This window comes from Dioscorea cayenensis, chromosome 25 (assembly GCF_009730915.1).
Source record: "Dioscorea cayenensis subsp. rotundata cultivar TDr96_F1 chromosome 25, TDr96_F1_v2_PseudoChromosome.rev07_lg8_w22 25.fasta, whole genome shotgun sequence".
NCBI lineage: Eukaryota > Viridiplantae > Streptophyta > Magnoliopsida > Dioscoreales > Dioscoreaceae > Dioscorea > Dioscorea cayenensis.
This window is the reverse complement of record NC_052495.1, coordinates 667810-689137: the sequence shown is the minus strand read 5'-3', so window position 1 is coordinate 689137 and position 21328 is coordinate 667810. Positions and strand designations below refer to the sequence as shown.

At 39.6% G+C, this 21328-nt stretch overlaps 3 protein-coding genes across 6 annotated transcripts; 2 read left to right on the top strand and 1 right to left on the bottom strand.

Annotated features, from left to right (window-relative positions):
- Nucleotides 1-8699: 8699 nt before the first annotated feature.
- On the top strand, nt 8700-11999 carry LOC120252982 (two-component response regulator-like APRR9). 3 transcript variants are annotated; one of them, XM_039261204.1, is made up of 9 exons: nt 8700-8907; nt 8993-9154; nt 9322-9452; nt 9564-9677; nt 9785-9914; nt 10011-10202; nt 10291-10423; nt 10770-11634; nt 11715-11999. In XM_039261204.1, exons 1-9 carry the CDS (start codon nt 8724-8726, stop codon nt 11823-11825), a joined length of 2022 nt encoding a protein of 673 aa, XP_039117138.1. In that variant the 5' UTR covers nt 8700-8723; the 3' UTR covers nt 11826-11999. The 3 variants fall into 3 exon arrangements, with proteins under 3 accessions (XP_039117138.1, XP_039117137.1, XP_039117136.1); XM_039261203.1 differs by having other exon boundaries at nt 9996-10202; nt 10300-10423; XM_039261202.1 differs by having other exon boundaries at nt 9996-10202.
- A 136-nt stretch (nt 12000-12135) lies between these two features.
- On the bottom strand, nt 12136-13721 carry LOC120252983 (protein CHROMOSOME TRANSMISSION FIDELITY 7). Of its 2 annotated transcripts, none has more exons than XM_039261205.1 (6): nt 13564-13721; nt 13212-13446; nt 13005-13106; nt 12858-12932; nt 12407-12762; nt 12136-12325 (listed from the first exon to the last, which is right to left on the bottom strand). In XM_039261205.1, the coding sequence occupies exons 1-6, from the start codon at nt 13650-13652 to the stop codon at nt 12190-12192; spliced, it is 993 nt and encodes a 330-aa protein (XP_039117139.1). In that variant the 5' UTR covers nt 13653-13721; the 3' UTR covers nt 12136-12189. The 2 variants fall into 2 exon arrangements, with proteins under 2 accessions (XP_039117139.1, XP_039117140.1); XM_039261206.1 differs by having other exon boundaries at nt 13011-13106.
- Nucleotides 13722-15516: 1795 nt separating this feature from the next.
- Nucleotides 15517-20703, top strand: LOC120252956 (digalactosyldiacylglycerol synthase 1, chloroplastic-like). Its single transcript, XM_039261171.1, has 7 exons — nt 15517-16173; nt 17070-17102; nt 17344-17431; nt 18493-18977; nt 19060-19326; nt 19537-19886; nt 19974-20703. The coding sequence occupies exons 1-7, from the start codon at nt 15577-15579 to the stop codon at nt 20503-20505; spliced, it is 2352 nt and encodes a 783-aa protein (XP_039117105.1). The 5' UTR covers nt 15517-15576; the 3' UTR covers nt 20506-20703.
- The last annotated feature ends 625 nt before the right edge of the window (nt 20704-21328 follow it).

Genomic DNA, 21328 nt, shown 5'->3' with positions numbered 1-21328 from the left:
GAATGCGGAGGATTCTCCGATGTGGATGACGGGCAAGCAATTAAGCGAGCTTTTAGACTTGGGTAAGAAAAGAAAGTTTTCACGTATCAGCGTGATCATGGAGGATTCTCTAGAGGAGGAGGTCGGGAAACATCCTTTAAGACTGGGGTTGATATTTATCACTGAGACTTTTTGTTACCGCTTTAAAAAAACATTACGTTAGTGTACAACTATTACGTCTCGTGTTTAACTATCGAGATCTTCGCTTAAGTCCCGACCATGACACATTGATTAATAGTCGCTTTTCACGAATGTGTTTGTTTAACCTTTTTTTAATGTTAGTACGTCATGCAGGGTTCAAGTTGATGCGCATGTTATGCAACCACTGTGAGCATTCGAATGTACAAACACTTGTTTCGTTATACGAGGGTCGAGTCGTGAGTGTCCAAAGTCCGAGAGGACGTTGTAAATGTTGTAAATGTTGTAAATGTTTTGTAAATGTTGTAAACGAATGTTTTATTTGAATGTGAACTTCTGAAATTTAAACGAGACCTAGTAAAAAAACAATGTGGGAAACAAAAGAAAGTCATTAGTAAACAATAGAAAAAAAGTTAAACAATACTCAAGTTACTCTTTTAATCAATGACAACGGTGTTTAAGAAAAATACGTAAAGATGTTTAAACAGATGACCCGTGAAGTACCCATCTTCAACGCTGATGTCAGTGAAAAGCATTCAATTTAAACAATAACATATATTTTTAAAAGCAGTTAAGTCACTATATTTAAACGTTTTACGTATTATTTACACGATATGGACTTTATTTAAACCTGTAATCGTTATGTTAAACACTATATGTATCCTGCTTTAAACATAAAAAGCTCGACGCTTTAAACATATACTCATGTCGAGCGATGATAATACGCCTTCATCGCGACGATGGCATATTTTTTTCCTTTTTCGCCCTTCCGATGGAGGGAAAAAAACACGCCCAATCACATCACGCCTAGTCTAACCTCTATGCACTTTTTGGTCTTCATCGCGACAGTGATATATATATATGCACTTTTTTTGTTTGCCTATATGACTGCTGTTTGTTGTTTACATCTTCTTCTTCTTCTTCTTCTTCTTCTTCTTCTTCTTCGGCTTATTTTTGTTCTTCATTTCATTTTTGTTTAGTACGATTTGGTTTTCGGCCCGATATAGTATGGAGAGTTTTTTTGTGGTATTGCTAGATTCAACGGGGAGGGAAGAGTGCTAATGTTCACGGCTCAGACTTCTTGGGAGTTGGTGTTAGCTGAGATATGTGAGCTGATGGGGTCTCGAAGTTTCTCTTGTCGAGGTTAAGTTCATCACACCGGATGGATATAAAACGGTTTGCCCAATAGAAAACGATGTTGACTTCCAGCTGGATATGTCACGTGCACTCCATCTTCAAATGTCTTTGTAGTTGATCTTGTCGTCGAGGACGAAAATGTGCCATTGTCGAATCTCTAATGAAAACGAGTTTTTACTCGTTGTAAGTTCCTTCTCTTTTAATTATTCCAGTTGTCTGGGGTCATTAGTGTTTAAATATGTCCGTCACTAGTTAACATCTTGTACTAGTCGCTTTACGTTATTAGTTAACCGCTTAAGTTTTTTTAATTTGACGTTTAAATATTGTGATTATCACTTAAACATTATATTCTCCGCTTTAACATATTGATCTTTTTCATTTGATCAAGTGTTGGCGTGGAATTCGGATTCCGTGAGTGCTCCAGTTCATCCCCATGGGCGACCCTCGACGGTGTGGGATGTCTTCCTTCCTCGTCGGATCATTCCCGAAAGTCTTTGTCGTTGGATATTGGACAACGCTTTTGACGGTGTCGAACATTTTCGAGGATGTACTTGAAATCATGCAATCAAAAGGAATTTTTGACTTCAAATTCATAAAGAACGAAAAACATCGGGCGATCGTGGAATGCTGCCCGATGGTTGTCATTCGCGCCTTCATGCATCAAAAGAGTATAACAAAAATACTTTTAGAATCAAGACAATCAACCCTTCACACACTTGCGGTGGTGGCATAGGTTCGACGTCGCATCCGAAAGCGTCCAAAAAATGGGTTAGCGACGAGTGATTCGAAGCTCAGGGGACCGTCCCTCGATCAAGGCCATCGACATTCGGAAGGACATGTTGCGGGGAACATGGTGTCCACATACCATACAAGCGAGCTTGGTTGGGAAAAAGAGCATGCCAGTGGTCCTCGACTGGCAGTGACATCTCCACTCACGATTGTTTGCTTTGGTATGTGGATAAGGTGGGTCGAGACAAATCCCGGCAGCGTATGCGATCGTGGAAAGAGAGCGGTGATCGTTTTAAAGCGTGCATTCTTTTCTTTCGTAGCGTGTATCGTGGGATTCAAGAGGGCTTACGGGAGTCATTGCTTTCTCGATGGTACCCACCTCCTCGGAAAATATCGAGGTACACTCATCGGGTGCCACAGGGAAAGATGGAAACAATGGTTTTTTTCACGTCGCCTTCGGTATAGTCGACAACGAGACCGATGCCAATTGGACTTGGTTCATATCTAACTTAGGCGATGCTTTATACGAGGATGGAGATTATTATGAGATAATTACTTTCGTGTAGGACAGGTCCAAGGGCCTTGTGAGCGCAATTGCGAGAGTCTTCCCTTCTTCGCCACATGCATACTGTCTTCGACATTTGGAGGCCAATTTTATGAAAGCCAATGTCAGACTTGGGAAGGCATTGAGGGAGGAGTGCTGGTCTATATGCTTCCGCATTGCGTGGGCATCCACGGCTAAAGATTTCGATGATACCGTGAATGAACTGCAGGCCACATCACCCGAAGCTCATCACTGGTTGATTAATAAATCGGATATGGCACATTGGTCGAATTATCTGTTGGTTTACACTTAACATTTAGTGTTACCCTTTAAACATTCTCAATATTTGTTTAATTACACTTGTCTGTCTTTAAATATTAATACTTTCGTTTAAATATTTACAATAATGTTTAAACATGTTTACGAATTATTTAACCATCACTGTCTTTGTTTAACCTTATTTGCAAGGTTCAAGTTGATGCGCATGTTATGTAACCGGCGTGAGCAAGCGAACAAATGGGAGACCTACTTATGCCCAGACGTACATTCGAAGGTAGAGATCATTGTTGAGGACAACCGAAATCTTCGTGTTGGTCATTGTGTCGATGATCGTTACGAAGTGATCGACCGGTCAGACAACTCGTCAGATCTCGCCATCGGAACTTGTTCATGTCGAAGGTGGCAAGTTTATGGTATCCCTTGCAGAACACGCTTGCTCGCAATAATGCGAGATAGACACCAACGTACATCGATTTATTAGCGGGTACTTCACCGTCGACAATTACAAAGCTGGCGATAAGGAAGCTATATTCCCATACCCGATGATGACGAGCCTTCGACGGAAATCGTGAGCTTCGTTTGCGACCGCTTTGATGGCGAAGGCGACTGGGCGGCCTAGGCGAAAAGAGGATCGAGTTGCAGCGTTTGATGTCCGCGAAGTTACATTGCACGTGCCGCCATGGATTCGATCACGATCGACGATCTTCGCATGAAGCTGTCAGCCGACTAGGCATTGTAAATAAGCCGACGATGATAGGGAAACATTGTGTATTGATGGGCAACTTTCCATATTTAAACTCTTACTCTTTACAACTGAATTGAATGTATTTAAACGTAGACATTGTTATTTTTAAAATGGATACTGATCTGTAATTTCAAATATTTCAACTGATGTTTAAACGATATATGATATATTTAAACAATTAAACGGAAATGTACACAATTACAACGTAAATTAAACAATGAAATGAGACCGAATGGAATTTAACCCGCCTTTACAATTGAAAAACAAACAAAATTTACATTGAGATATACAAGTCATGTTATTCAGAAACGAAAACAATGAATTGAATGTCCGAGTTTACATTCGAAAACAAAATTGACATTGAGATATACAAGACATGTTCTTCGATCACAAATCTTAACCCGCTTGTGACGACCCCCTTTGTCGTGACGCCATGCCCGCCTCCTGAAAGTATCGCGGTAACATATCTTAATCTGAGGTAAGGAACGTCTGTCTGCGGTAGCCGTAACGTCTCACCCCAAAGTAACTGCTTGATAAACCGCATGACGTAGACGGCGCAATCGACGCTTCCTTGTTTCTGGCGTGGGGTTTCCGTGTCGTGCATGAGTGGGTACTTTGCCGTCGCCGACTCACCGAACTGCATATTGACACAGTTGTCGAATAGATTCCGTTGTCGAGATATGCAAGTTGAGATTAGAATACCGATTAAATACCAAACACTATTAATCAGACATAATTGAAGATCTTACCATGTGCAACGCGTCTTTATCGTACCCCGGACATGAAGAATAATGTATTCTTGTTTATCATTGTCGAGGACGACGACATGGAAGTGGCCATTCATGATTATCGGGAGGATGTCAATTTGAACTTACGATGCGTGTTGCGCATGACATCCCCGACCATAGCCATAATTGTTTCATGTGTGCGTCTCGCTTTGACATAAAAAGCGCAAGCTGATCCGGTGATGGGAGGCGCTTCTTGTAAGGATATGGTCATTTGCTCAGTGACTTTTGTATAATGCATCGAAAGCGTCCCATCACATCATCTCGTGACCATCTTCTTCCCCTCAAGCGGCATGTACTAATTTGTCCCGTGTGGTCTCGACAACGTCATTCTTCCACACGACGGTCTTCGAGGTTAAAGCGATAATGGATATAATAAGACCATATTGTAAATGTTTAAATGATATTATATATAATTAAACGTTAAGTAGAAAAATTAAATGATAACATAAAGACATTAAACACCATTATAAAATCGTTAAACACTATCATAAAAAAACTTAAGACTTACCCGATCCATGAGCGATTGAGGAAGATCCTCATCAACTCCCCGCTCATATTTGTTAAAGACGAGACAGAGCCAGACCCATTTTTGGGAATAAAAGCTTTTCGAAAGTATCCGGTCCCATTGTTGATTGGCCTTGATCATCTCTCTCGTTGCTTTCGGTCGGGGTCTTCATGGGGCACTCTGCAGTTGCACCGTCAGCGGTGTTCGAGACCAGCCAGCATCTTCCTTCGATGTGAGGACGATCAGCGACGAAAGCATCAATGCAGACACATCCTTACATGGTTGTTCTTGTTGTGGGATTGTGCACGGCTCGATCGCGGGGACAACGGCGACAACATCAACCGCGAACACATCCTTACATGGTTGTATTTGTGGTGGGATTGTGTCTGCTCGTTGCGTGATCTTGTCGGCACGGCCACGGCCACGACAGCAGATTCAACGATCTTCTCAACCGTGTCGCGACGACTGACGATCATTGGGAGACACACCCTTAGCTTGTTCTTGATCCGCAAGGATTGTGTCCATCTTTGATGCCATGATCTCAGACAGCCGGTTCCCACCGGGTCCATCGATTCATTAAAGAGAGAGTTGACGACCTTCTCAACCGCGTGATAGCCACATCATCGACGATGTCCTCCACCGTCATGGCTATGTCATCAACGCAGCAGTCTCGATACGACATCGACCCGACCCGATGGTGTTGCTATTGTTTCATCGTCGACCCTGCGGTGGAGACAGAGGCAGTATTGTTCTCCTCTTTTTCGCAAGTCTCTTCGAATGTGGCCGTCTTAGAATGACCTTCCCGATGATGTCATCGTCGTCAAATTCATACGCCTCGTTCGTCCCGGGTGCTTCAGTTCTTTGGAGGGATGGCGCAGTCGGTTGTGAACGTCCCTCCAGTGCCTCAACACGAGCGACAAGTCGAGGAAACTTCGGTTATCAATATCCGCACGCCCTGCATAAGAGTTGCGGTGACATCTTCGCCTAATGTCGCCGGGTTGACGCTTTGCCAGTCGGAGGGCCGCCATGGTCGGTGCGCCACAATCGGGGACTGTCGTTGTCGTGGTAGGGGGTTGTTGCAATCTGCCGGGGTGGGGAGGCTTCTCGGCCGAGGATTGCGCTGGCGTGGTGGGTCGGAAGTAGGAGAAGCTGCGTCGAGCAGCGCACGATGAGGTCGCCTCTCATCCCGCCTTGAGCAAGTGGTTCGGGAGCGATAGCATCCATCCGTCGGTTGGCCCCCAATAAATATTTCTTCTTGACGTTCAGCGGAACCCATCTCGGGAAACTAACATATGGAAACCAAACAATGTCAGCGAAATCATTCATTTTAAAATGTAAAAACTATATTTAAACATGTTGGTTATATATTTAAACGTTATAGAATATATTTAAACGGAGAACAAAAATATTTAAACCAAGTATGAATAAGTTTTTAAACGGTAAATACTAAAGTTAAACACTAAATAATATGTTTAAACATTAAAGACTTATGTTAAACATTGTCCATGATTTATTACCTCTTTCCCATCGAGCGATGACAAGTCGGTTTCTCAGTCAGCTTGCTTCCGTAGTACTTTCACCGTAGCACAAAGATCCTTGGGACCTTGCCAAAGCGGACTTTCTTCCCCTGCTCCGGTCACTCAGTAAAACCGGGACGTTAAGCGACCGAGCAACCCCTTAATGTACCACTGTTGGTCTTCTTCCCGGCAGCATCTATCTTGCACTCGGGCTACGCTGGGGAATATCCTCCATAAGCCACTTGTGCGTCGCCCTGCGCCCACGCGTATCGCCTCATGGGTCGGTAGATCATCGACGTAATCAGCGATCCGACTCGAACCGAGCATGATATATTTGGGAAGAGGGACTCGCACCCATGAGGTACACCATCGGGAGTTTGACAAAATTATCTTCTTCTCCCTCCGTCGAACAAGTTGCACTGTAATGGTCTTGATGGAGTCTCGTGTCTCTTGTAGGGTTTTTGATAAATACCGCCCTTCGAACGCGAGCTGGGTCTTCTTCTTCGAACACGATCGCGCCGCCATCGCAACGCAGACCAAGAACGAGAGCCACATCCTGAGGCCTGAAACTCAGCAGGTTTTCCCCGATCCTGAATTTATTGGTGCGGCCATCGTACCTTTGCAAAAAGAGAATCAAGAAGGGCCCTCTCTTGGTATATAGCTTCCACTCGATGAACATCGCAAACGGTGTCCTTCGAATAATCTCCCGATGTCGAGGGGTCATGTTATTTTTTTCAATTCACTAAGGTCTCCACTCACGGGTGTCAAATAGCATCGCCCATTAACTAGGTTGACCGCCATAATCACAAGCTCGCGATAATAACAACACATTCAACATGCAGATTGACTAAAAAGTTTTAAACGGAAATATAAGGTTTTTAAGCAGTAACCTCTCGCTTATTAAACGAGAGATATCAAATGTTAAACGAGACCCATTTTCTTAAACAGAGGCGGAATACTTTAAACAGAGACAACAAAGTTTAAACTGTAACATCTCATTTCTTAAACGTCAACCTCATTTGTAAAACTGCAACCATATCAAACGAAAGGGGAAATGTACATTATAAATATTACACAAATCATAACAATCAAAAAAACTATTTCGATAGTGTATACATACGAAAATGCAAAACAAAACCCTAGCCGAGAAATCTCCCTGCAGACTAACAAAACCCCAGCCGAGAAATCTCCCTGCAGACTTCAATATCTTCCAACAAAAACAGGAGCACAAAACAAAACCGAAAAATCTTTCTTTAGTAATGAGCAGTTAACATAAAACCATACTCAATACCTTAGATCAGAACCCGATGAAATGCCAACTAGTTGCTACGGGGACTTCTCCTTCAAGATACCGTGGAAAGGGAAAAGTCGATGAAATGCCAATTACGGAGGCTTCACGTAGAGACAACTTCGAGACGTACTGAAATGGAAAGGTCGAAGACGCGAGTCGAGAAAAAGCAAGTAAACGGCCCAATAAATTGCCTCTTGAGGGTTCCTACTGAAACCCACCCCACTTCCTCTCAAACCGCCGAGATGGCTGCAACCACGACTCCCCATGCAAGGGCATTTTCGTCCATAAAATTTGAAACTCACTCCGTTCACATCCGTTACAGGCTTTGGGGGTTTGAAAACAATAGTGTTTAAAAGGAGGGGGTTTTTAGGGATTACAAAACTAACGGGGTGTTTTTGACAATTTTACAAATTTAGAGGGTTTTTTTGGCAATTTCCACTTTTTATGATAGTATTTACTATAAATAAATTATAATTATAATTATAATTTAATTAAAAAAAAAGGACTAAGCTCAAGTACGAAACATGACAAAAACGTGAGTAGGAGATATTTAAAAAATATTGATTTCAAATTTAATTAAATATTATAATAATAACAATAATGAATTTTTGGTTAATGTGTCAACTGTATAATTAATTCTCGATTTATACGCTAACCCTGAAATTATTGTTTTGGTTAAAAATAAAATCATTCATTATATTTATACATTTATTTAATGGAAATCTAACAATTAAATCAAATTTTTTTAAAAATCAGAGACGTGGTGTGTTTTAAGGAGGAACTTGAAAGTTAAAGCAAACCGAAAAAAATATCTCAGATGTTGGACGAGATCATCAAACGGAACGAGTGGTTTCAGATGATGCCACGTGTCGAACATTCACACGCCCTTGGTTTCCCTTTTGATTTCGCTGACGTGGCACCGATTTCTCGAGATATTATTCTCCTTCTTCTTCTTCTTCTTCTTCTTCTTCTTTTTCTCTTCTCTTCTCTTCTCTTCTCTTCGGACCATCAATGGCGGACGAGCCCTTATCCACCGTCCATCGTTCATCGGACGGCGGTGCTAGCTCCACATGCCCGCGGCGCGTCCGATGGGACCGCTTCCTCCCTCGCCCCTCCATCCGTGTCCTCCTCGTCGAGCACGATGACTCCACTCGCCACATCGTTGCCGCTCTCCTCCGCAAATGCGGATACCATGGTACTCTCCATATACTCTCCCTTTCGATCGATCGTGGTATTGTTTTTCCTGTTGTTTTAATGGGGTTTTTCTCTTTTGGTAACAGTGGCGGCTGTTGGCGATGGATTGAAGGCCTGGGAGTTCATGACGGAGAAGCGATTTCAGTTTGATTTGGTTCTCGCTGAGGTTTCTATTCCTTCGCTTTCTGGCATCGCTTTGCTTTCCAGGATCATGAGCTCCGAGAATTGCAAGAATATTCCCGTAATTAGTAAGTGAAATCGCTTCTTGCCCTAATTGTCAGAATTGAGGTTCTGGTTCTCTTTAATTGAAGCTGTGAATCTTGGGAATATGTTCAATTTGTGATTTTTATTGTTTTTGCGCTTGTTTGCGATGTGAAATTTATGTGATTTAAAAAAAAAAAAAAAATTGTTTCAGTGATGTCGTCTCATGATTCTGTGAACGTGGTGCTCAAGTGTATGCTCAAAGGAGCTGTGGATTTTCTTGTGAAGCCAGTTAGGAAGAATGAATTGAAGAATTTATGGCAACATGTTTGGAGAAAGCATTCTGTATGTGCTTCATTTTGCTGCATCAATCTCTTTTGATATTTAGTTTCATTTCTCTGAATTCTTGTCGGAATTATTGGGTTGGTTCACTGATGATATCAAGCTTTCTTTCAGTTGAGCCAACAAGTGAATGCTTCCGAGAATAATGCGGCTAGTAATCGCATTAGTGTAAATGCTGGCGAGGGGTCGGAGACCGGGGAGAACAGCGGGGAAGGGAAGTATGATCAGGTGAGTTTGTAAGAGTTGTTGTTTCAGTCAAGCTCTGTGATTTATTTTGTTTTAGTGTTCTCCTTTGTCCATTATTATCTGCTGTGTAATATTACTCATTTGAGCAGAATGCTGGTACCAAACTTGACATGGAAATTGAGAGGGTGCAAGAGCTCACTGATCCTCATTTAGTGGAAGGAGGGAATTCCAACAGTGATGAAGATGCTAAACTAGGAGCGCCTAATCATGATTTTGCAGGTTGAAACTGTTTTATTTTTGCTGATCTCAAGTTTGAAGTCTGGCAATTCAATTATCGGTTGTGATGATCATGTGTTGCAGATAAATCTGTTGCAGATACTTTTGTTATTGAAGGAACTTTGCCTGTTCAAGGTTGTCATTCAGTTGACAAAGACCAGATGGCTGAATATTCATACAAAATATTACCGTCCAACGAGGAAGCATCAAGCCCTAGGCGATGTATTGAGGAAGTAAATGTCGACCTTGGCTCATATTGTCAAAATATGCATGTCAATGGAATACGTAGAGGTATGGACAGGTTTATAGAAACAATAGTCATCAGTAAATGCAGCTTATTAATCTTGAAAATATAATCCTCTAAAGAAAGGTATTTCAGTTTCTGCAGAATCATCTCAAGAAAAGATTGAACACAATGTTGGTTCACCGCCACTCTGGGAGCTTTCTCTGAGAAGACGGGAATTTAGAGATAGGCATAAATTAAATCATTCAGATTCTTCAGCATTCTCAAGGTACTTTGATCTGAATCATGTTGGCCTTTGAAATTTTATGAGCTTTGTTGTTTTAAAACCAGTCAGGAGCATTAAATTTGTGAGCTTCTTTGACTTGCATATACCACCTTTTGGCTTTTGATAAGAGACCAACCAGAAATTTTTATTATGCATGTCCACGAAGATCATATCATATTGCACTCCTTTGTCTTTAGAGATATTAACATGTTAGCACTTCAGTAGCTTTAACTTGTGCAGTATATGTGATTTTGAACTAACGGAACTAACCGAACTAACCTCTTGAGCATCATTCATTTGAACATTCTTTGATTTTGCAACAAGTAAAATATTCATCTCTCTTTTGCAGATACGGTGATAAGAAGATTCAACCTTCCATTCCGAAACTGAGTTCTTCGGCCTTAGACATAGGAAACAATGAATGTGCTGATCAATGTCTCACATTCCCACAATTAACAGATAATGGTACTGATCATAGTGACAAGGACACATCTCTTTTTCTTAATGGGAAGCTGCCCCACCCTCAGGTCAATGTAGGTGAAGTTCCGATGAACTATGATCTCTCTACCAATTGTTACAAGGATACCAGCGCCCTTCCGTCTTCTGATTCCCATAGAGAAAATGCATTAATTGGCTGTTCTGCCTCTGGTGAGGACTCTTCTTCTCATCATCATCAAGCAGGGTTTATGCCATCACAAATCCCTGTCGGAGCAACACATTATCAGACCTTTTGTCCTGGGTATGGTGCCATCTTACAGCCAGTGTTCTATTGTGAGAATTCCTTATCACCACATACTTCAAACACAGTTGATATAGTTAGATATCCTATTTCTTCTCATCAATCTGGTCTTAGAGACAATCATGCTGATAATGATCACCCTGCTATGAAATTTTCGCACCCTGGAGAGTGTCATCAGCCTTATCATTCACTTAATCCAAGTGACGTGGAACTAGAAAACAGAGCATTGTCGTGTCCTCAGGAGCAAGCTAACCGAAATGAAATCTTTAGCCTAGATATATTAAACCGTAGCAGAAGTAATGGTAGTGCGGAAACAACAGATGGTGTGATGCCCATAGGAAATGCTCTTGAAAATGGGAATGAGAGTTCTTTCCAGAACTGTAATAAGGAAGCCCTAGAATGCAGTCATTCTCGCCGTGCAGCTGCATTGATCAAATTCCGGATGAAACGAAAAGACAGATGCTTCCAGAAGAAGGTAATTATATGAATCATCCAGTATCAATTACAAACTAAAACTTCAATTTGCCTCACAAGTATTTCTGTTTTCTTGAACAGGTTAGATATTACAGTAGGAAAAAGCTCGCCGAACAACGGCCAAGAGTCAAAGGTCAATTTGTAAAACAAAAGAATGTGGGATCCTCAACAGCTACAGATGCAGAAGAGTAATATTTGTATAGTATTCTTTTGTTTCCATTCATGGAAAATTAGTGGTAAGGAAACGTGTTTTGACTAAACATATCAGGCCTCTTGATCACCTCATAATGTAATACAAAGTTTCTAGTGATATTAGATAACATGTCGGCACAGATATACAAAATTCTGAACTTCACTTTCAGGCAATCCTGACAAATTTTTCATGTGTTTCCAGCATTTCTGTTTCTCTGATAGAATTTCTTCTTACAATAACAAATATGAATTCATATTTAACGCAGGATGTCAATTTCACATTAGCTGACAGTTTGTTAGTTGGAAAGTTTTAACAGTTAATCCCCTTGAAAATTTTCTAATAAAACAAAAATTTTAAACTCCGTCAAACATCTCCGGACATGTAAATCAAGAATGACATACTGTGGGTGTAACTGGTTGCTAATGCATGCCCGGCAGATGTTGGCGAAGAAAATGCACATTCCGCATGTTCTAACTGTTTATCAGCGCAAAAACTCTTCCTGCAAATTGATATGGATATTATCATCACTCATTTGTGATCTTAAATGAACAGCATGGTATTTCATTTAGACTTGAATTACCTCATGGCATCCAACAACTTTGAACCGATTCCTTGTCGTCGATGAGAAGGAACAACCCAAATTGCTCTAACACCGCAAAGAGCTGGCACGGCTTTCTCCTCACTGAGAATTGCTCCATTCACCCATTGATCTGTCTCCCAACTCTTTGTCGATTTGCATTTCTTTATGACTTCCTGATTAAAACCAATGTCTCCGAATCGAAGAAGAGTTTTATTCAGTCTTCGGGAATCAGACTTTTCGGTTGTATCACTCAAATTTTTGGCAGTGGGATGTGAGACAATGACCTTATGTGCAGTTTTTATTGGTTCAGCAACAAGACAACCGACAATTCGATGACTTGAAATATAAAGGTATGCCTACAAGAAAAACATCTAAACTCAATACCGAAAGGAACCACAGATTTAATTGTCAATCAATGTTTAAGGATGACGCGAAAAGAAACAAAATATACTTTGCAGAGTTTATGAAGAATCTCTCCATCAGCGAACCCGAGCTCCTTTTCGATGAACTTAAGAACAGATTGAAGCTGCAAACATCCAAAGAAATCAAATCAAATAACATTCATTCAATCTCAACACAAAGAACAAGAAACTATCACCGAAACCTTGCGCTTTTGCACCGGCGAGTCTTCATCGACAACCATCAAAACCCGATCTCCTGCATTGCGGTGCTCAGCGACAACCCTCTCATTGCGCCATCCCTTTTCATCAACAGAGTATCAGAACACAATCATACTCAGAAAAACAAAATTTCTATATTCCAATCAAAAACTATGATCATCTATGAAAGGAAAAAAAAATTTCACCTTGAATCGAATACCCTCATAATATTCCTTGTGGAACTCTTTGTGAACCTTCTCATCATCTTCTTCTCCCTTGGCATACATCAATCCACACACATTGCAAGTGTGAAGAAGGAAATCAGATTGCCCTAATTCCAAATGATACTGAGCATAACTTCTCTTCTTGTTCAAAATTTTGTTAGCAGATGCAATTTTTGATCCAGATTTCGCTGATTTTAGATTCAATTCCTCATTTTCCCTTAAAAAAGTATTCGGATTTAGAGAAAGAACCCTAAATCAGGATACTTGATCACAAATTCCAAAATCAAAGCAAATAATTCAGGGAAAAGACAAAGAACTGATAGGAAATCAATACCTCTGGAGATCAGATTCAGGATGTTCACACTTCTCCAACGATTTCGGATCAGATGGCTTGAAGAAAGCGCTGATCTTTGGTTGCATCATCGCTGAGAGCTCCCAGAAAAATGTCACCTTTTTCCACCTAAAACCCTTCTTCCCGCCACTTGTTCGCTTCTTCCCGCCATTAAATTTTCAGTTTTTAATCCAAAATTTATCTTCGACGCTTTTTATTTAAAAAAAAAACTATTAAATTTTAAAATTGCAAAATAAATAAATAAATATTATGCAAAAATCCACATCTCTCAGATATTATTTAACTTATTTGTAAGAAGTAAATTTTTATAGTTAATGAAAATTATGAAAAATATTAATTTTAGGTTTTTTATTTTTTTTACAAGCATAGCTCTTAAAGTGACTGTCACAACGACATACATATACAATAGTACATCAATTATAGTGTCTTAACTTTATTATGCATAATAATATATAGTATTATAATATTGAGGATTCAGCTTTACACCACTCATTTACCTTGAAATGCCAACCCATGAATCTCAGGGGATTGGGATTCACTAGGATTATTAGGATTTGTATTCCCAGGCTTTGATCTCTATTTGCTAAACCCATCCTTAACCCCCTCCCTCGAACTTGGGTATGGGGAAAAAAAAATTTCTCCCTCTGTGTCTAGTGAGAGGATTACTCTTATTAAGGGATTACATATTACATGTATCTGATTTTTTTATCTATTTATTATTTTTTACTATATAAATATATTAAATATATTATCCTTTAATAATATGTATTTTTATTTAATATAAATTCAAATATGATATATATAGTATTTAAATTATATATCCCGAGACAGGCCGAGCAAGGAAAGAATTCCTTATCCTTGACCTTACATTCCTACTCTTTCCCTGATCCTATTTTCCGAATTTTAGGTTTGACCAGTCCCATTTGGGGCCGGCAATTGGATTTTATGCCATGATTTGAGATAAATTGACAACCCTACATCCATTATCTAGCGGTTATCCAATAATATTAATCTAAAATATATTTCATTTCAAATTGAAGGATTATAATCCAGACAATAAATCAACTCCTAAGTCCCTAACCACCGTTGAGAAGCATGCGGCTGAGGATTATTTGGAGGCATATATCTCCGTGATTGATTTAGTTGACGTTTTGGTAAAACCTTTGAATGAAGACCCAACAATGGAGCTCTCAAGCAATGCATAATCTTCAATGTCTGTAATAATGAAACCTAATAACTCAAAAATAAAATTTAATTTTAAAATAAATTTATATAGATAAGCAATCACATTATTATCCAATTAAATAATTTTAAAAATTAATATTTTTATATAATTCAAGATTAGATCCAAAATAATTAGAAAACCAAAAATCACATTATTAAAAATTAAATAATTTTTTTTGTTTCTCCCAGAGAGTGGTCTCTCTGGGGGTGGGGGTGCTGGGATTTCTCTTTCTGTTATTTCTTAGATTTGTGTGTTTACTTTCCTCACTTCTTGTGGTTGTTCTCAGTTGGTCTTAAATTTTGTTCTGTTCTTTTTCTTTTAATGAATGTGGTTCATTAACTTTTTATTTAAAAAAAAAAATCTAAATGCACGTAAGTAGTTTTATTACAATAAATCAGGGCGAGATAATTAAGGGGTCTTGAATTACAAATAATTGAGGGTGCACGGGTTAAATAACTAGATTTTTACTCTGTGCGTTTTACATATGGTTTTGTAAAAAATAAAATAAAATTAAAATAAAAAAAATAATTGGAATATAAAAAGAATGTACTCGAATATTCCACGTCATCAAATCACTCATCAAGTTCGCCACGGAAGCAGCGAAATCTCGTCAAGTTGTCCACGTCAGCAGGAAATCTCCTCGTCGTGGGCCCCACGGATACCCTTTATATCCTTCCCCGCGGTTTCGCCGTTCTTCAGACCGTGAGAGACCTCGCCACGATCCCAAGCTCCAAGGAAGTGAAACCCTAACCCTAATCTCCTTCGTCTTCATGATCAACCTCGCTATGGAGCCTCGGCCGCCGACCTTTGACCCAGCGGAGAAGGCCCTTGCCTTCATCTCCCGTGGCTGGCGCGAGGTCCGTGACTCCGCCGGCGCCGACCTGCAGCTTATGCGGACGCGCGCAAGAACCTTCAAGAGCCTCGCGGACCTTGAGTTTGAGAACTTCCTCAATTCTGCTTCTCCTTTCTCTGTCTCTGCGGCTGAGGCCCCCATAGCGGAGCTCGATTTCGTGAAGCGTATAAAGCCCAAGCTCTCCGAGATCCGCCGAGCCTACTCATCCCCGGATTTCAGCCGGAAGGTCCTCGAGAGATGGAATCCTAGGTCCCGGTTCCAGCTTGATTTTTCTGGGATTAGGGACGCGATTGTTTCCGTGGATGAGAACGAAGGATTTGGGGATTTTGGGCGAGGTAGGCTGAAGCGTGAGGGAAGGGGGGTTCGCTCGAAGGAGGGAGAGACGGAGTGGGAAATTATCCGAATCTTGAAGACGGGTCTGAAAGAATTCGAGCGGAAGAGCCATTCGAAGGATATTTTCTTGGATATCGAACGTAAAAGTAGCGAATTCGTCGAGAAAGTGAAATTAAGCCTGGTGATGAATTTTATCTTCATTCTCTCTTTTTTTTTTTCCTCATTGAATTTGAACCACCATTGGCTTATAAGTTTTTATTCATTGGACATGCATAAATATTGAATCTTGCTGTTGATTCTTGCGGCCTATTTATGATATTGGATTAAGGGAAATCGGAGGAAAATAAATAAAAAATAGAGAGAATTCTTTTTTTGTGATTTGCTTGAATGAAAGAAAGGAAGACTGATAAACAAATGAACATATACTGGAATACATTCGTAATCTTGTCTCCCTTTTAATGAATGTGCTTATATTGTCAGGGATGCAATACTAGTATACATTGGTTTCTGTTTGCTTAAGTGTTATCTGAGTTTGTTGACTATCTTAAAGCCATTATAGTAAGTTGGATCTTGATGCTGAATAAAGCAGTACTATTTTGTCATGCTTCACTCCCCTTGTTGTGCTTTCTCCTTCTGTCCTGTTGTCTCGAGTACTTTTCTTTCATGGATGCCACATGTGTTTTCAATATTGGTAATCTTAGACCTTGTATTTGCTTTGCTGTTTTACATGGTTCTCATAGTCATTTCCTCCTCAGTTCATTTCATAAAGTACAGTAGATAGCAACCATCTAGAGATATGTTCAACATGACTTTCTACGCTAACTCCCTTTCCTGCATTTTATGCAAGTAGGTAAAATTAGGCTATATTTGTTGTAAGTTTGCAAGAAGAAACTTAACCATAATTTCAATTTTTTTTCATTTGCTAGATGTTAGTCTTACCCTATATGCTTGCTGTTAGTCTGCACATTGCTTGAGTTTTACATGCTCCATATTTTAATTTGAATTTAGTTTGGCACAGTTTAGATTTTTTAATCTTAACATTAAGAGATTTCTAATTATTGTCTCTTATTTTTGCAGAAATCAATTTGCAAGGAGCCTGAAGATTCCAAGGTTAGCATTTTTTAATGGATACTGTATGTAACACTTCATCATTCATTTTATTGCACATGATACTTCGTTCATGTGTTATGTAATAGGAAGATTCTGAAGAATAAGTTCCCTTGTTGGAACTTTTTTTTAATTTCCTCTAATGCTGTCTACCCTTCATTCTCTGTTGTCAAACATCTTATTTGTGATTTTGGTTATTGAACAATTGATTGAGTTTATAAATCCTTATTGTTATTTGCTTCAGGATGTTCCACCATTAGATGTCCCTGAACTCTTGGCATATCTAGTCAAGCAATCTGGTCCCTTTTTGGATCAACTTGGTGTAAAAAGAGGTAAAAAAAGTAGCATTGCCTTCAATACCTATTCAATGATTTTCTTTTTCTTTTTCATCTCTTAATTAATCAGATAGATTGTGCTTTGAAAGGAATTTGAATTTTTTCATGTTTGATACAGAGGCTGCTAGGATTTTGCCACATGAAATAATCTATGGTGTTTTACATGAACCAATAAGTGTGATTGCTTTTGGAATTGATTTAGGTGTTGACCACATCTGTACTCATGATTGATCTTGAATAGTCAGTCATGTTTGACCCATTCTGCTGGAATTTAGCATGCTTTAGCTAGCTTGGTGATATTTGTTGATATTTGGCCTAGTTTGCCATGTTCATCAAAGTATGTACTAAAATCTAGAGTTTATTGGGTTAAAAAATATGCAATATTTTTTTAGGCAATCTGTACCAGAGTTGTAGTTTTAGTGATGTGATATAAATATGAACCAACTTTTTTAGTTGGCCATGTTCATCAAAGTATGTACTAAAATCTAGAGTTTATTGGGTTAAAAAATATGCATACTTTTTTAGCAATTTGTACCAGAGTTGTGGTTTTAGTGATGTGATATAAATAAGAACCAATATCTTGAATTGGAAACCTTGGATGCCTGTATTTATCTCCAAAACAAAACTAAGGAATATGTGCTTGAGATTTGTGATTTCGCTGGCTGGATAAACCCTGCCCATCTTGTCCATTTAGTGGCATTGAAATTCCTCTCTATCGTGCTAGGCTGGCTGAAATCGTACAGGATGCTTGCTCGGTGCTGACTGCTTATTGTCGTTTGTGTTCAGAATATAGCTGTCTTGAGGGAGACCTTTAAGGATGGTAATATATATACACTAGTTTAGCAGGAATTGTGGTAGTTTATTAACACACACACACACACACACACACACTAGTTTAGCAATGATTGTTATAGTTTATTATTTGAACACTATTCAGCCTTAAACGGAGTGACACACACTAGTTTAGCAATGATTGTTATAGTTTATTATTTGAACATTATTCAGCCTTAAACGGAGTGATGCGATTCTTACATGATGAGAGTAATTCTGTCATACAGATATCTGTGACAAAATAGTGGAAGCTTTGTGCTGTGGACGGAAAGATCCACTCATGTCACATTCTCTTTCTGCGCAAGACACACCCTTGCTCCAAAATGAAAATGTCCATGATGAACTTGACTTGAGGATAGCAAGTGTACTGCAAAGTACAGGACATCACTATGAAGGTGGATTTTGGACCAACCTCACAAAGCCTGAAATTGATGAGGAGAAGAGACATATTGCAATAGTGACAACTGCCAGTCTTCCCTGGATGACAGGAACTGCTGTTAATCCTCTTTTTCGAGCAGCATATCTATCGAAATCTGCAAAACAAAAAGTGACTTTATTGGTACCTTGGCTATGCAAACCAGATCAGGAGTTGGTTTATCCTAACAGCCTGACTTTTAGCTCTCCAGATGAACAGGAAACTTACATTCGTAATTGGGTGGAAGAGAGAGTTGGTTTTAAGGCTGATTTCAATATATCCTTTTATCCGGGAAAGGTACTTGTTTGGTTCATTATTTGGTTTGTGCTATTATGGGAAATTTTAAGAATATGATAATATCTCTGTTATTTGGTTTTAGTTCTCAAAAGAAAGACGGAGCATAATACCTGCTGGGGACACTTCGCAATTCATTTCTGCCAAGGAAGCTGATATTGCAATACTCGAAGAGCCAGAGCATTTAAACTGGTACCATCATGGTACGCGTTGGACTGACAAATTTAACCATGTTGTTGGTGTTGTCCACACAAATTACTTGGAGTACATCAAGAGGGAAAAATATGGGGCTTTCCAAGCTTTTCTTGTCAAGCACATCAACAACTGGGTCACCAGAGCATACTGCCATAAGGTATTACTTCCAAACTCCAATAATATATTGCTTCTGTTGGTTTCTTTTACATTTGCTAAAGAAGCTGTCAAGATTTTCTGGTTAAAGTTGAGGATTAATGTATAGCTTGTTATTTTTCCTATCCATGCACATTCTTATTTTGCTTTCTGAATTAGCAAGAGCAGAAGGCATTTAGTTGAGTTTTGACTAGTTAGAATGCCAATCATGCAGGTTCTTCGTCTTTCTGCAGCAACCCAAGATCTACCCAAGTCGGTCATTTGCAATGTTCATGGCGTGAACCCCAAGTTTCTCAAGATTGGAGAGAAAATAGCAGCTGAGAGAAATGGCGGGCAACAGTCATTTTCCAAAGGGGCATATTTCTTGGGTAAGATGGTCTGGGCAAAAGGCTACAGGGAATTGATTGATCTCTTGGCAAAACACAAACAAGATTTGGAAGGTTTTAAATTAGATGTGTATGGAAACGGCGAGGATTCTCATGAAGTACAATCTGCTGCCAAAAAGTTGGAGCTGAATCTTAACTTCCTTAGGGGAAGGGATCATGCAGATGATTCACTTCATGGGTAGGTAGCCATAAAAAGTACACATTCAGGCTGCATCTTTAGTTAATATTCATACTGAAGATCATCTCTTGTCGTTTGTATTTTCAGGTACAAGGTTTTTATAAACCCCAGTCTCAGTGATGTCCTCTGTACAGCAACAGCTGAAGCTCTTGCCATGGGAAAGTTTGTTATCTGTGCAGACCACCCATCAAATGAGTTCTTCAGGGCATTTCCCAACTGCTTGACTTACAAGACATCAGAGGATTTCGTGGCAAGAGTGAAAGAAGCACTGGAAAATGAACCTCATCCCCTGACCCCAGAGCAGAGATACAATTTATCATGGGAGGCTGCCACTCAACGATTCCTGCAGACCTCAGACCTTGATAAAGTTCTGCTAAGCAATAATGACACAACCGCAAATCCCGGACATTCCAAGAGGATAAGGAAATCAATTTCAATGCCAAGTTTGTCTGAAGCTGTGGACGGTGGATTAGCACTAGCGCACTATTGTCTCACAGGGAACGAGATCCTAAGGTTATCTACCGGAGCCATACCAGGCACAAGAGACTATAACAAGCAACATTGCATCGACTTGCATCTCTTGCCACCGCAGGTTCAGAATCCCGTATACGGATGGTAGCAAATTTTTTCAATCAGAATTAAGACCAGTCATCATCTTCGGCTTTTGTGAATAGTTAGTTTGATCATCTTTGACTTGTAAATTAGATTTCCATCAAGCGAGATCATACCAGAGCTGTAGCAATGTGTCCATGTGTACCAATACTCACTCACTTTTGACAATAACTAATCTACATATACAAGTTCATTTTTTATTCAATGTGTAATGCTTTCTTTTCTCAGTTTTCTATTTTGTTACATTAAAGTGCATTATTCTCTAGCAGCGCTCATGGTCTCAAGAGTTGTTCTCATCTCCAAATGGTGGCACAGGTGGACAATACACTAAGAAGTTCTCACTTCCCATAGTGGAAAGCAACAGAAAGGACAGGAGACTCTCATCCACAATGAATAAGATCTTGTATGATGGTGGCCTGAAAATGAACATTGAACCCCAAGGACAAGAGAGTACAAAAAGAATCAGACTAACACAAAAGGCAAAAGTGGTGTTTACTGTTGTTTGTTTGTTTGTTTGTTTGTTTTTTTTTAATATTAACTTGAATCTTCAAAGCTGAAACCAATGGTTAGGAGTTATGGTAATGTCATGCTTATCATAACTCATAAGATTGTGAAAGAATGTGGCTAGTGTGGTGATGTGAAAAAAAGGCTTTTTTAGTGAGGGACAACACCGAGATCCACTTTGGTCTAACCTAAACTTCCTTTCAGGTTCTTTATTCTGGTATTTTGGGTTGTTGAGTGTTTTGACATCACTGGTGGTGGTCTCTGTTGTCCTACATCACTGGTGGTGCTCTCATTTTTTGACCCTTATTATAGTCAATGGTTTTCTT